General features: G+C 41.0%; 1 protein-coding gene across 1 annotated transcript in view; it reads left to right on the forward strand.

Moving 5' to 3' along the window:
* The first annotated feature begins 429 nt into the window (after positions 1–429).
* LOC137347306 (forkhead box protein O3-like) overlaps positions 430–15,460 on the forward strand; it is a 213,964-nt gene continuing 198,933 nt past the window's right edge. The window contains exon 1 of the mRNA XM_068011709.1: positions 430–1,206. Within this exon, the coding sequence (XP_067867810.1) occupies positions 784–1,206 (423 nt within the window). The 5' untranslated portion in view covers positions 430–783. The remainder of the gene's footprint in view (positions 1,207–15,460) is intronic.

The raw sequence follows: 15,460 nt of genomic DNA on the forward strand, positions 1-15,460 counted from the left end.
TTTCCACAGATGCTGCCAGACCTGCTGAGTGATTCCAGCATTTCTTGTTTTTATTTCAGATTTCCAGCATCCGCAGTATTTTGCTTTTATTGTTTTTCAATCTTGTTTTGTCGTCAAACAATATTTGCAGTTACTATGAAAAAGTAAAAAAAATGTAAACAATATTTGCCTTGTGAAAAAAGTAGAGATGGCATGAAACCTTATGTTATAATAAAGAGTCAAAAGTTTTTAATGGGACAGTCAGTTAGTTTGAGTCTTGTGATGTCATCACAGTTTAACCGCATGACGTCAGTGAAGGGGATTTCCTCGAGGCCCCGCCCCCTCCACGTCAGTTAATTTATTCAAGACTCCGCCCGCCCTCGGACAATGCGCGGCCAATCGGAGAGGGCGATGGGCGGAGCCCGCTTTGGCTACACTGAGCGGATGGAACGCTGCTGTCAGCGGGCGGCCAATGAGGCGGCGTCTGGCCGCAGTGTATCCTTTTCAGGGGGAAGCACATGGAAGCAGCGGCGGCTGAAGCTGACAGTGAGTCGCAGGGACAGAGAGCGGCGCCGCAGCAGCGGCAGCAGCCGGTGGAGGCAAGAGAGAAGCACGACAGCGCTCCATCCTCTGGGACAACCACTCAGCCCCTCATCTGAGCGCCTCGATTTCTCCCAGCTCTTTAATCTCCTTCTGTCATTCGGGGCTTTTCCTTTTCTTTTGATGTTTAAGCTCCCCCAACACTGACATCTGTCCACAATATTTATTCATCTTTTTTTTTAGGGGGGGGGGGGAGAGAAAGACATGGAAGAAGCAGTAGCTCCTCACGTTGACAGCGACCCGGATTTCGAGCCGCAGAGCCGGCCAAGATCGTGCACCTGGCCGCTCCCTCGGCCCGAGTTCCCCGGAGCTGAAGGGAAGGGAGAGGAAAGCGCCCTGAATAATGAACCGGCCGCGGCGACCGAGAACGGCAGCGGGGGCAAGACAGATGCGAAGGCTCTCTCCGCCATCCACTCTCCTCTCCGCCTCAGTGAGTGCAGCCAGCACCGCAAGAAATCTTCTCGCAGAAATGCATGGGGCAACCTGTCATATGCAGATTTGATCACTAAAGCCATCGAGAGCTCACCGGAGAAGAGACTGACACTGTCACAGATCTACGACTGGATGGTTCACCACGTCCCCTATTTCAAAGATAAAGGGGACAGCAACAGCTCCGCGGGCTGGAAGGTAATGGCTAATTCTTTGGCTGAATTTACAGGTCGCCTGTTGCATTTTTTAAAAAACAAAATTACAAAAAGATCGCCGACTGGTTAAAATTACTTGAGCTTGACAGCACCTTGTAGCTTGGTGACGTTTTTAGCTCGCAGCTGATCTGAAGTGGGTTTATTTTTGAACTTGGGGAAGGCAAATGCCATCGGCTGACTGAGATGGAAAGTTTATCTGTCATTCCATCCCCCCCACCAAACACACACACATACGAAGTTTAAATTCACCCAGTACTGTTGTGGAACAGGTCACTCCGCGATTACACAGAGGCGACTTGTTGAACCCTTGTGTCTGTGCAGAAACCGGAAACCTAATTAAACCTATGGCCTTTCGACCTCAGCTTCATTTAAAGACAAAAGCTGATAATTGCAAAGCACATTGCGCAATCTATTGCTATTACGAGAGGGAAATCGCAACACGTAGGAGATACAAAAAACATAGTTACTGATCCGAAGTCCAAGAGAGGTTTTGAACTGTGGATGGAATTTTTTAAAATCTATTTTCCACCAAAATACACATTGTGGCAGTTAATGATTGTCTTCCTGCAGTATTTCAGTGACATAGAGATTCATTTTGACAAACGCACTAATTCCAGAATGATAGATGCAACATTATAATCGTTAACTAAACATAAAGGAAACCAGGTTATAGAAAGGGTGGATCACTAGGTTTGAGTTAACCTTTTATGAACATTGTCTTGGCCGCACAAGAGTTCCACTGAGGAAAATGCGCTTAGATTTATTAAAGGTGCTCCATCGTGTTTGGTTTCTTGTCGTGGTGAAACCTTTAAGGACATGTAAGGACAATGCCAGAAACCCAATAATGCTTCATAAATAAAGTGAACTGATGTTCCTGAGAAGTTACTGTAGTTGGAAACAAGTTTGCAGTCAGCTTCCTTACACAGTGTTAGGGAATAATGGGTGACCAAGGATGCATTAGAAGGATATAAGTAATCTCAAGTTAAGCATAACCAAGAGGGGACTAGATAGTAAACAGTGACTGTCAGTTTTATAAAGTGCATATACATTTGGTAAAGTTCATGCAGTATAGGTTGACTTAGTGTATGAATGATTTTTTAAAATAACTTGCCTTCTTTGCATCTATACCGTAACCCATCCCGTTGTCAATGTCTGGAGCTCTGTGCCTACCTTCAAAAGGCTCCTTCAAACCTAGCTCTCTGACCATGCCTTTGGGTCACTGTCTCCAGTACCCACAAACCTGTGTGAAATGCCCTGGTATGCTTACCATGTTAATGAAGCTATACAGAGGCAAGCTATTGTTATAATAAATTGGTCTCCCAGGTGGCCTCATGACTGCAGTTAAAAAGAAAGAGTGAATTATGTCAGAGAATCAAAATTACACTGATAGAGCGTCAGATTAGATGGTGACCTTTACTAAAGGCCACATTTTAAAAATCAGCAAAGTGAAGATAATGTATAGAGACTCAACCAGTGAAAAAAATGCTCAAGACTATATCAATATAAGTTGCTATAACTAGGATATATTTGCTTGTCGGGGCTCAAAATTTAATGATATGACTATTCCTAAAACAGCGTGCATTAAACTGTTGTTGACCTCCCCTTCTTATAGGGAATCTCCCCAACTAATCCTTTTCTCACATCTGAATTAGTAATGTATTGTTAAGTAACTCAATCATTCAGAGTAAAAAATTATTCCCAGTAAACCAGGGAAGGGCCACAAGTGCTGGGATGGAGAGTTGTGTGACTTTTATTTCTGTCTGTTTGAGGGTCTTTATTCATTTGTTTTCAGTTTCAATGTGAGTCATTTTAAGTCATGCTATGGTGTATATTGAAGTACTAAAACCATTGCACCTTTTGTAGCTGGGTCTCCGGTCACTCTTGTAGTTTGGCACCAAGCCTTGTAGTTCTTTCCTGGAAACTGCTGACGCAGTTAGGTCAAGACTTCAGCAAGGAATAGTTTCAAAATTAGTCTATAAGCTTTTTCTATTTGCATCTTCCTTGCAAATGATTGGCAGAAAACACACACCTTTGTCTCTTAACTAGCTCCTCCAAAATGCCTATTTTCTTGTACATGATTTGACACTGAAATCCCAATCTCTGCGGAGGTAATGGGAGTATCTGTGTTGTGTAGAGGGAGGTGAGCTCAGGCCCAGTACCTGTTACATCTCTAGGTGGAGCATGGCAAGCCGAATAGCAGAGATCTGCTTATGTCTAAATGTACTTTGTACGAGTAAGTGCTGGCAAGATTCAGTTTTGTTGAAAACATTCACAGTTTGTGTGAAAACAGGAGGATTCACCAGATCTGAACTAAGGAATAGTTGGTTTGGTGTATTGTATTTTGTATTGAGGAAATAATGGTTTGAGCTTTATTCTCATTATTTGAGCCAAGTCTTCGGGTGGGAGAAGTCTCAACTGTCCTGAGTGCTGGTTGTGCCAGTGAGAATTTGGATCTATTTTAGTATAGTTAAACAACCAAGAGAAGTAATTGAACCCCATGGCCTGTGGGAACTGAATTTCCATCCACACAGGTAAAGCTGGAGCTTTGGGGGCTAATTATGTTAAACTCAGCTCCTTTACATTGTCTGAATCAGTGAATAATTTAATTCAGCACCCTGTTGATGTCATTAGGACTAACTTCATTTGAACAAAAAAAAACCTTTAAAAAAAATCAACATAATTAGAAAATCAGACAGGTATTGAAATTTACAGTAATTGTTTAAAATGGTTTGAGTATTAGAAGGGCTCCTGATAGTGAAAGTTTTTCTTCTAGTCTTTCTTAACAGGGTGGATCCTACCTGGCAATTTATTAAAAACCTGCGAGATTATTTGGCTACAAGAACTCCCCTCCAAATAGAACTGCTTTAAATGAGTAAGGGTTAAATACTCTCACACTCTTTAAAGGTTGCATTGCACAAAAACCGTGAACTGTTATTCACAGAGTTCAACACGGTGAATTTGAAAATATTGCAAAGTTTGACTTTTTACTTGCAAAAATGGAAGTGTTTAACTGTCAGTTTAATATGACTAAACATTCCCTTTAAACCTAAATAGGTTTTAAATTTACAAACTTTAACTGAATCTCTGTTCAGCAATGTGAAAGAACACATACTGGTGCCCTCTGTATGACCACTGGTCTGTGTAACGTGACGGTCCCTAATGAAATTGGAACATTATTTCAGCAATGTCTTGGCTGGCATTTAGTTATAAGGAACCGAATTACAATCTTACTGGCTGGAAGCAAGCAGCAGGAGAGGCGTGGTGGGGGAGGGGGGAGGAATCAAGATCATTCTAAGGACTAGAGTACATAGACAGTTTATGTGCTTGTTTAGGTCTGTGGTTTGATGATTTCAGAAGACATAATGATTAGATAAACCACTGAACTATTTGTTACAGCTGAGCTAAACTCAATAATATTTTTACCCAAGAAATCTCTCACTGATGGCCCGAACTGAACAGTATGCAATATGTATGAAAAATTTATTTGTAGCTGTTTCTCCCCACATTTCTCACTTGATAAAGCCGGTGTGTAAATGATCCTTCTGGATAGAAGATTCCAGGTTAGATTCCCAGCCTGTGCTGAGTTATGTGAGAGCAAAATGGGAATAGGGGGCACTACAGTTAGCCTCAGTGATGGTGGACTGGGAAGGGGGAAAATAATCAGCTAGGATTCCTGTACCTGTTCAGAGATATCTCCTGGAAAATGCGCATTTGTGAATGTCAAAGGAGGACAGGGTGGGACAGCTGTGGTGACTCTTCATGTTAAACAATCAGCTGGCATCACCATAATAATATAATAAAAGCAAAATACCGCAGATGCTGGAATTCTGAAATAAAAACAGAAAGTGCTGGAAATACTCAGCAGGTCAGGCGGCATCCGTGAAGAGAGAAGCAGAGTTAACGTTTCAAGTCTGTGACCTTTCCATCTCAGCTCACAAAGGGACAACGACCATTTGGAAGAGGTACTGGAACGGCTGAAGTATACCAAGAGACCATGCCTTCAGGAGACACAACATTTTTTTCTGTTAAACCCTTTACATCAGAAAAAAAGCTATGCATTTTTAAACACCGAGATCATTTTCTACTCAATTCCAAGGTGATCTGTGCACCTGACTTCTAAATCTCTGGAGACTCTGTACTTGCCATTTTCAGAGAACACAGTTTAATGGTGATTGATATTTATTCCAATCCCATACATTTCAAATGTGGGTAATTGGAAAAGTTCCAAATGGCAAGTCAGAATGGGAGAATATCTGCAGCAAACTGTGCTGTGACATGGTTTGCTGATTCAGTTTTTAAAGTTCCAAAAATTTATCAGAAGAAAGGTATGTTTTCAGATTGACTGGAGTGTAAAGGATTATGTTATAAAGCATCTTGAATGATATTTAGTGGGGTGTAATATTGTTTCAGCGGCTTCCTGAAATGGCTTTATAACAATTTCATGAATAATTTAACCTAAACAAATTAAATCTTGAGAACTATTGTATTTTTAATGAGCTCCAGCTATTCCCTTCATGTAGTTTAAGGTGCCCAATTCCTGCTCTGTGTCATGCTGTGAGCTGTGTCGGTGAGTCTATGTTTCTCCAGTTGTAAGGGAACATGCACAATAAAAATGATAAAGCAAAATATCACAGGTGCTTCTAGAATTGTGTGTTTTAGTTTTATAATGAAGAAATGGTTTCTAAACATTGCATAACTTGAATAATGATAGGATGAATCTGGTGAGATTTCATTTGCCTCATGTAACAAGTGGGAGACACAACAGTTTCCAGAGCATATCTTCACAATTGGCTATATTTGGCTGTCTGGACACAGCAACTGCAGGAAATTTGGGTGGGGAGGAATTCACATCTGTACAGAAGCACAGCTAGAGAAGTTTGAGAAAGCTAGATGGGTCTGTGCTCCCCTTTGCCCAATTTTCCTATATTTGCTGTGCCAAGGTGATGCAGTACTCCCAGGTACAGGACCAGGGACATTCCAAACAAGAGAAACTGCCACTTTTGTTTGGGATTTTACATCTGCTAATCATACATCTGTCTCAGCCGTGGCTCAGTGATAGCACACTTGTTTCTGAGTCAGAAGATCAATGGGTTCATGTCTCATTCCAGAGACTGGAGCACATAACCAAGGCTGACACTTCAATGGAGCATTGTCGGAGAGCTGCACTGTCATATGTATTGTCTTTTAGATGAACTGTTAAATGAGACCCTGCCTGCTCTGTCAGGTGGGCTTAAAGGATATTATTTGTCGAAGAGCAGGGGAGTTCTCCCTGGTATCTTGACCAATCGTTGTCCCTCAACTAGAATAAAAACAGAATATATGATCAGGATCTTGCTGTATGCAAATTAGCTCTGCATCTCCCTACATTACAACAGGGGTTACAATGGCTGTGAAGCACTTTAGAATGGCCTGGGTCATAAATGGAAGTCCTCTCTTTTCAGTGACAGTAATGGATTGGAAACATGGCAATGAACAGAAACCCGTTTCAACTGTCCTTGTGGACCAATTTCTTTTTAGAAAAAGGATATATTGGACACACATCCTTCTGGAGAATACTTTGAGAGAAACATTTTCTCTCTATTTACCTGAAGAACTCTTGTTGTAGTGTGGCTCCGTACTCTAGTAGTCCTTCAGCATCTCACTCAAATGATAATTCTTCACTCTGTGGGCTGAATTTTACCAGCCCCTTGACGTCGGGGGTCGTGGCGGAGGGGCCTGTAAAATACTTGCTGAGTGGCCCGCCACGACACCCGATGCCGACAAAGCTCTGCCGCATTTAACCGGCGGCAGCAAAGCCTCAGTGCGGCCCCACCCGCCGGACAGTGGCAGGGCCTTCATTTGCGTGTTATAATGAATGCAAATAAATGGTAAATAACTAGCCTAGACCAGGTGGCCATCCCACGCCGATATTACAGCCACCTGCCGGAACTCAGTGCCGTCGGAACTCCGTTTGGAGTTCAAAGGAGAGACACTGGTTGGGGGGGGGGGGGGGGTGGGGACAGCGGGGAAAACATTTTTATTGGCTGTAGGGACATTGGGAAGGGGTTGAAGGGCAAATGTGATGAGGTTGGGGGGGGGAAGTTTGGGGTGGGAATAAAGTTAATGTTTGTCGTATTGGCCAATAAAAAAAATCATTGGGGTGGTGGTGGGGTTGGGAAAGGGCCATCAGCTTTCAAATATTTTTTTTAAAATATGAACAATAGTGTCTCTTTAAAAATTCAAAGTTTTGCTAAGGGCTTGAAGCCCTTTAAAAATGGCGCTGGTGCGTGCCATTGCCGGGGACGGAGAGACTGCCCCTCTATGTCATCGGGGGCGGCCACTGTGCCCCCCCCATCTAAATGAAATATCGTGGGGACTCAGTGGCGGCACTTCTGCGTGTGAAGGCCACCAACTTCAATGGACGCCGCTGCAATATGCGGCACGCTAATAAAATTCTGGCCTGTGAGTTCAGAGTGTGTCAATTCTACCAGGGGAAACATTACACAAAGCCGACCCATGCCCTTACCCATATCTACATGCATGCACTTTCCAGCTGGGGTGGCCTTGTTCAGCGAGCTTTGTCAGGACTTTGACTAGAGAAGGATTAGGGCGTAGGTCGGTGAGAGCAGATGTCTGTAGTGTTCTCCATCTTCACACTGAATGTTGGATTTTCTGGCAGTGAAGATTACTTTATTGCCATGTCTTTCAGATCATAGGTTTTCACTGATAGGTTGTTGCTGGTTGAATTGCAATTTTAGCTATTCCACTGCTAACGATATCAATTAAATGAATAACACTCCTTTATCAGAGGGCCTGCTCACTGTTATGACTGAGGCGGGAGGAGGGCACTGTTTATTCTAGTCCCACTTCTCCACAGATCACAACATATTAAAATTTTCCCACTTATCGATATGGTCAGTCATGTACTCTATTTTTCCCAGAATACAACACACTAATCAGGTTTCTTTAATGAACAAGGAAATTATCAGTTTATTATAAAAACAAGTCTTAACTAATAATGAAGTAAGACATAAACACACAGATCAAAATTTTAAAGTTCCCTTTTTACATTTGTCCCTTTACACTCACACACACGCATATACACTGGTTAACCGAAGAAAATAAAAGGGATTTTAAAAAATTCAGAGCTCTGTTACAGACAAAAAAACACCCGGGCAGATCGCTTGCTCATTTTATGAAGAAAACAGCAGATGAGATATGTTGTTCCAAAGCTGGCATGCGGTCTAACCTCTGAGTACACATAGACAGGTCACTGAGATCTTTTAGAATAGTTCTTTTCAGGTAGCATTGAAAAGTAATTTAGCAGACTTTCTTCAAAGACAGGAAACGAGATGAATTGACACAGTGGACTTCACAGGATCTCTTAGGAGTTTCTGGAAAGTGAGCTGGGTTGCAGTCTTCGCTGCTTTTTTGAGAATTCTCCAGCAGACTTGGCTTTATCAGCCACTCACTTCAGAAGGTAAAACACACTCTGATACACAACCAAAAAGCTTGTGAGTTTTTTGCCCATCCCAGGTGCTCTCTGCTGCTGCTGGGCTTGTCCAATCAAGGGACGCTTGTCACTTCTCTGCCCCTGTTACCAGGGTTTCTGTTCTAGCTTTAACTTGAGTCATGTGACAACCAGTAACATTGTTGCCAATCTGGTTCCTTCAGTGTCCTCTTGATGGCTCTCTTTTTTTAAAAAAACTGGTCCAACATTTATTCAGTTTAACTATAAATTCCTTTCAAAAAATATTTTAAACAAAAACAGAATCACTTTCATAACATTACCATTTTGCTATTATCTTGGGATACTCAGATTCATCTTTCCCTGAGCACTCAGGCTATCTATACTGCTGAATTGAATGCTGCATCATGTCTATATTTTTAACAATTAGTTCAGCATTACTTGTGTGCAATCACTTGATCGGTAATAATTAAATAATTCTCTAACTAACAAGTAGTTAGTGATGACTTTTAATTGATTTTCCACTGCCAGCAGTAATTGCAAAGTGAATGAACACAAATGGATACACTGGTTCAACTGTAATATAAGATAACCCACATTTAATGTCAATTCTCGGTAGACCTACAAATCTATCCAATTATAAAGTGCCAAAGACTTGGGAGTGTGACACATGCGTAAGCGGAATCTTGAGATTTGGCCACCTAACTGGCATAAAATCAGAGACTTTGTGCATGTGGTGTCACCAGCTTCTAGATTTTACAGGACATACTTGCCCTGGAGTGAGTGCAACAAAGATTCATTAGTTTGGTTCCTGGATGAGGAGATTATCCAATGCGGAGACTTTGAGTAGACTAGGCCTAAATTCCCTGGAGTTTAAGAGGTGATCTAATTGAAAACTATGAAATTATTAAGGGGCTTGACAAGGTAGATGCTGGGAAAATGTTTGCCCATTGCTGGGGAATCTAGAACACGGGGTCACAGTCTCAGAATAAGGGATCGGCCATTTAGGACTGGGATGAGGAGAATTTTCTTCACTCAAAGGGCTGTGAATCTTTGGAATTCTGTACCCCTGAGAGCTGTGGATGCTCAGTCGTTGAGTGTATTCAAGACAATAGACTTTTGGGTATTAAAGGAATTAAGGGATATGGGGATAGTGCAGGAAGGTGGAACTGAGGTTGAAGATCAGCCATAATCTTGTTGAATGATGGAGCAGTCTTTAAGGGCCAAATGGCCGACCCCAACTCCTATTTCTTACATGCTTTTGATCGATTACTGATAATTAGCAATGGGAGACACTGTTAGCCTACAGCATCAACCACTCCTTTTATATCAGCCTAGGTAAGGACCAGAAGATGAAAGTCTTTTGTTGTCGTGGCTCTTTCCTATCCAAAGTGAATTTGGATGGTTGCACCTAGTCCATAGTTAGGAGACGGTCAAAGGTGCAAAAGATGCCTTAATCTCATTCTGATTGAAATTAAGTATGGCATCTCCCTCAGCAATGTTGTAAGAATGGCTGGTGCACAAAATAAAAAACTTTCATTGGAGCATTTGGGAGCAACCTCCTGCTGTTAGGTTTAAGGCACAAATTTGGAGAACTTGGGATTTCAAATACGAACTGCAAGTAACAAGAAGTGATAGGAAAGTGGAGCTGCTGGTAACTGTGAGTAATAAACAGGGACAGGGTCAGTGTTGCTGGCACCCTTGAGTACTAGGTAGAGAGGAATGATCAGAGTTCAGACATTGGAGTTCTCCCTCTGTTTAGTTAGTACAGTTTCCTCGTAAAAATGCAAAGTACTCTGCATCATTTCCCACTGTTATTGGACTGTAAGAAAAAATTCTATCAGGAGGACAGATATAGATTTAATGTAACCCTTGGGTGGGGGGATGTAGCAACAAATAATGTCAAATGGAATGAAGCCGCCCTGATAAAATCTACTCTTATCAATAAAGAAATGATATATAGACAATGGAAGCCATTTCAAAGTTGCAGTCTTTCCTCAATTCAAATGGTTGTAAACTGCTTGAGTCTCATTTGAGTGATTCATGATGTTCTGAATGAGATAATGCCTTGTAATCACTCCCAGTTATCCATTATTCTCCATTTAAACTCTGTTGACAGATGCAGCAAAAGCCAGCCTCAATACATGCAGGTTGCTTGCGGTAAATTATGCACTTAGGTCACTGACCTCAAAGACAACAGCTGGGACCAGTTAACAAATGGATTTTTACACTTTGTTTTACCTTCCTTGACTAATATCGACTTTAATGTCTGTATAGAATCATAGAAAGTTACAGAACAGAAGGAGGCCATTTGGCCAATTGTGCTTGTGCTGGTTCTATGAAAGAGCTATCCAATTCATCCTACATAACCCTGCAAATTTTCCCATTCCAAGTATTTATACAATTTCTTTTTGAAAGTTACTGTTGAATCTGCTTCCACTACCCTTTCAGGCAGCGCGTTCCAGATCACAACAATTCGCTGTGTAACTTTTTTTTCTCAGGTTGCCTCTGGTTCCTTTGCCAATTGTCATAAATCTGTGTCCACTGGTTACTGACTCTTCTGCCACTGGAAACAGTATCTCCCTATCTACTCTATCAAAATCGATGATGATTTTGAACACCACTATCAAATCTCCCATGAACCTTCTCTGCTCTTGGAGAACAACCACAGTTTCTCTCGTCTCTCCACATAAATGAAGGCTTTCATTCCAGGTACCAATCTGGTAAATCACTTCTGCACCCTCTCTCAGGCCTTCACATCTTTCCTAAAGTGTGGTATCCAGAATTGGACACAAGACTTCATCTGGGCCTAACCAGTGTTTCATAAGTGTTGAGCACAACTTCCTTGCTTTTGTATGCTATGCCTCTATTTATAAAGCCAAGGATCCCGTATGCCTTTTTAAATGCTTTCTCAATTTGTCCTGCCACCTTCAAAAACTTAAGAACCACTTTTGTATAAGCCCGGGTTTTTTTCTTCCTGTGCCCCCTTTAAAATTGTAATATTTAGTTTATATTGCCCCTCCCCGTTGTTCCTTCCAAAATGAATCACTTCACACTTCTCTGCATTAAATTTAATCTGTCATGTGTCTGCCAAGTTCACAAGTCTGCCTATGTCCTTCTGAAGTTTGTTACTCTCCTCGCTGTTTACTATGTTTCTGCATTTTGTGTCATCTGCAGACTTTGAAACTATTTCCTGTATCCCCAAGTCCAGGTCATTAATATATATCAAAAACAGCAGTGGTCCCATCACCAACCCCTGGGGGAACACCACTACAGACTTCACTCCCATCTAAAAATAACCATTCACTACTACTCTCTGCTTTCTCTTCCTTTGTCAATTCTGTATCCCTGCTGCCACTATCCCTTTAATCCCATGAGCTTCAATTTTGCTAGCAAGTCTATTTTATGGTAATTAATCAGACATCTTTGAAAGTCCATATACACAACATCAACATCAGTACCCTCTCCATTACTTCATCAAAGACCTCAATCAATTTAGTCAAACGAAATTTGCCTTTAACAAATCCATGCCAGTTTTCATTTATTACTCCATATTTTTCCAAGTGTCAATAATTTTATCCTGGATTAATGTCACTAAAAGTTTTCCCACCATCAACGTCAGCTGACTGGCCTGTATTTGCCAGGTTTATGCCTCTCCCCTCTTTTGAACAGGTTGTAACATATGCAATCCTCTAGTCCTCTGGCACCACTCCCATATTTAAGGAGTTTGGAAGATTATGGCCAGTGCCTCCACAGTTTCCACCCTTACTTCCCTTAGTAACCTAGGATGCATTGCATCTAAACTGGGTGGCTTTTCTACATTGAGTGCTGACAACCTTTAAAATACCTGCTCTTTATTTTTATCCTATTCAATTTTTCTACTATCCCCTCCTTTACTATGACATTGGCAGCAGTGTCTTCTTTGGTGAAGACAGATGCAAAGCACTCATTTAGTACCATTGCCATTCTCTCAGCCCCCACAAAAAGGTCTCCTTTTTGGTTTCTATTTGGCCCGCCATTCCTTTGACTACCCTTTTACTATTTATATGTTTCTAAAATACTTTGGGTTCCCTTTTATATTACCTGCTAATCTATTTTTCATACTCTGTCTTTGTCCCTCTTAGTTCCTTGTTCAATTCTCCTCTAAGTTTTGTATTCAGCGTGGCTTGCTGCTGAATTATGATGCAACATTTATCATTAACTTCCTTTTTGTGATTCATTTTATCTCTATATATTTAGTCATCCAAGGAGCTCTATTTTTGGATGTCCTTCCTTTTCCCACTTGTAGGAGTGTGTCTACTCTGTAAGTGAACTCCGTCCTCTTTGAAGACCTTTCATTGCTCATTTACTGTTTTACCTGCCAATCTTTGATTCCAAACCACCTAACAGATTCCTTCTCCAATCATTGAAATAAGCCCTCCTTCAGTTAAATATTTTTCACATTTGATTGTTCCTTGTAGTTTTCCATAACTAAACCTAACGACATTGTGATCACTGGTTCCCAAATATTCTCCCACTGAAACATACATCATTCCCCACAAATAGATTCAGCCCTGCATCTTTCCTCGTTGGGCTGGAAAAATAACACATTTCAGGAATTCCTCCCACTCTTTGCCAGTTACCCTCTTACTTTCCCAGTCAAATACTGTTACTTGACTGTTTATAATGATGGTTACCATTGCAGAACAGAAATGCATTTGCTGGATTAATAGAACAGTAGGAATTTGCTCAAGATATCTGTCTTCCAAGAAGTTTAAAATACATTGAATCCATTGCAGGTAAATATTGTTCATATTTGTGATTCACACTGTCACTTTATAAATTTCCATTAAGCACATTCTTAACGTAATTTATTTAAGAGAGTTGTGAAAGTGCATTTATTCATGTTTACATCACCACCAAACTATGCACTGTTTTGACTAGTTGGACTTAAACCTGATGGAATAACCCTAAATGCATAAATGTATTTGTAAAGCTGGTCGTAAATCTCATTATCTTTTCACTTTTATCTGAAGAATTTGCTGTTCTTTGTAGAAGTTAATCTTGAATGAAGAAAAATGCGATGGTGATCTTGAAAGGAGGCAGATAAAATTAGTGTGTGCTTGATACAAAACGATTAAATCAAAGTCTGAATACCCTTTGGATAATGCTATCAAAGTGGAAAGCAATGTTGCATTTCTCTACCTCATCATGATGGACTCCTACTTGCCTGGTGAATTAAATGAACCTGATGGTAATGGAGACCTGGTCTTGGATCTAGTACTCTCTCAACAGCTGACCGTTTAGAAGAATGAGAGATGATCTCTTTGAAATGTGTAAAATGCTTGACTGGATAAATGCTGAGAATCTAGAACTGGGGGTCATAGTTTCAGGATATAGGATTGAGATGAGGAAAAATTTCTTCACTCAGAGGGTTGTGAATTTTTGGAATTCTGTACCGCTGAGAGCTATGGATGCTCACTCGTTGAGCATACTCAAGGCTGAGCTTGATACATTTTTGGATTCTAAGGGAATTAAGGGATATGGGATTAGGGCAGGAAGGTAGAGTAGAGTTTGAAGATCAGCCTTGATCTTATTGAATGGCAGAGCAGGCTCGATGGGTCATAAGGCCTACTCCTGCTCCTATTTCTGAAAATAGACAGTTGGCATGTTTGTGTGTGACCCTTGACAGTGCAAACAAGCTATTTTATCAGGTGGGTGAACATGCAACTGAGCTGGAACCTGGTATCCCCCCTTAGACACTGAAACTGATCAAGAACAGTCAATTTCTCCCTCTTAACACAAGGGAACTGAGGCCAATTAGAGTGCCCCAAAGGCATTTTGCCTGAGATAAGCAAATGCAGCACAGACTGGGGATTGAGCATCTGACCTGCCTGATCTGTGAGGTTCATATTCAGTGAATAAAGTTGCTCAGCCATCGGGGAACATACCTGGGATTTGTCTAACGCTGACTATTCTATTACAATAGTGATTCTTGAACACCATGCAATGTGCATTTTGTAAAAGGATGGTCGATGATACCATTATTACAAACAGTCATCTAAAGTGTAGGCCAGCAACTGCAGAATGATGTGGCAATCCCATTTAAATTGGGCATCACATTTCTAACAGGAATCCTCTAAGTACATTCAAAAGCAGGAGGCGAGCAGCCAAATAAACTGAATCCAACTGTGGTTTTGGCAGGTGATCACATTCTCCCACCCAAAATGCAAATAAAAGCACTTAAATGTCGGCAATGTATGACTCCTAAATGTAACATAAGCAGCTATAGCTGTTAGCATTGAGTCTTTCTCCTCACCACATGCCTTCATTAAAGGGGCAATCCTATTTAAATCTGATTGCCCCAGAAACTGCTGGCAAGGTGATTTTATCACTGACAACAAATAATGAAATTTAACAACCATACTGCTATCATGTATTCATAATAAACCTACTCATAGTTTAGTGTAGAATGCAGATTATTGGGGGTAATTTTACACTAATGAACTGGGTGGGGAAACAAGCAGGTACAGGATGGATACGATACCCCTTTTATATCTCACCTGATTTTACTTTCCATTAACCTTAATGCAGAGTTAAATTGGGTAGGGTGTAAAATGATGGGTTAGATTAAATGACCCTTGTAGAGGCTATTTATATTAAAAATGCTAATCTGTTTACATTTTAAGCCACACCACATGTATGCTACCTTACTAGATGTTTTCAATTTTGATATTGCAGAATTATAGTCAAAAATCCAGTTTCCTGGTTTTGATCGAATACTTTGGTTGAAGTTGGGAAGGGTGGCCAG

Source organism: Heterodontus francisci, chromosome 31 (assembly GCF_036365525.1).
Source record: "Heterodontus francisci isolate sHetFra1 chromosome 31, sHetFra1.hap1, whole genome shotgun sequence".
NCBI classification, from domain to species: Eukaryota; Metazoa; Chordata; class Chondrichthyes; order Heterodontiformes; family Heterodontidae; genus Heterodontus; species Heterodontus francisci.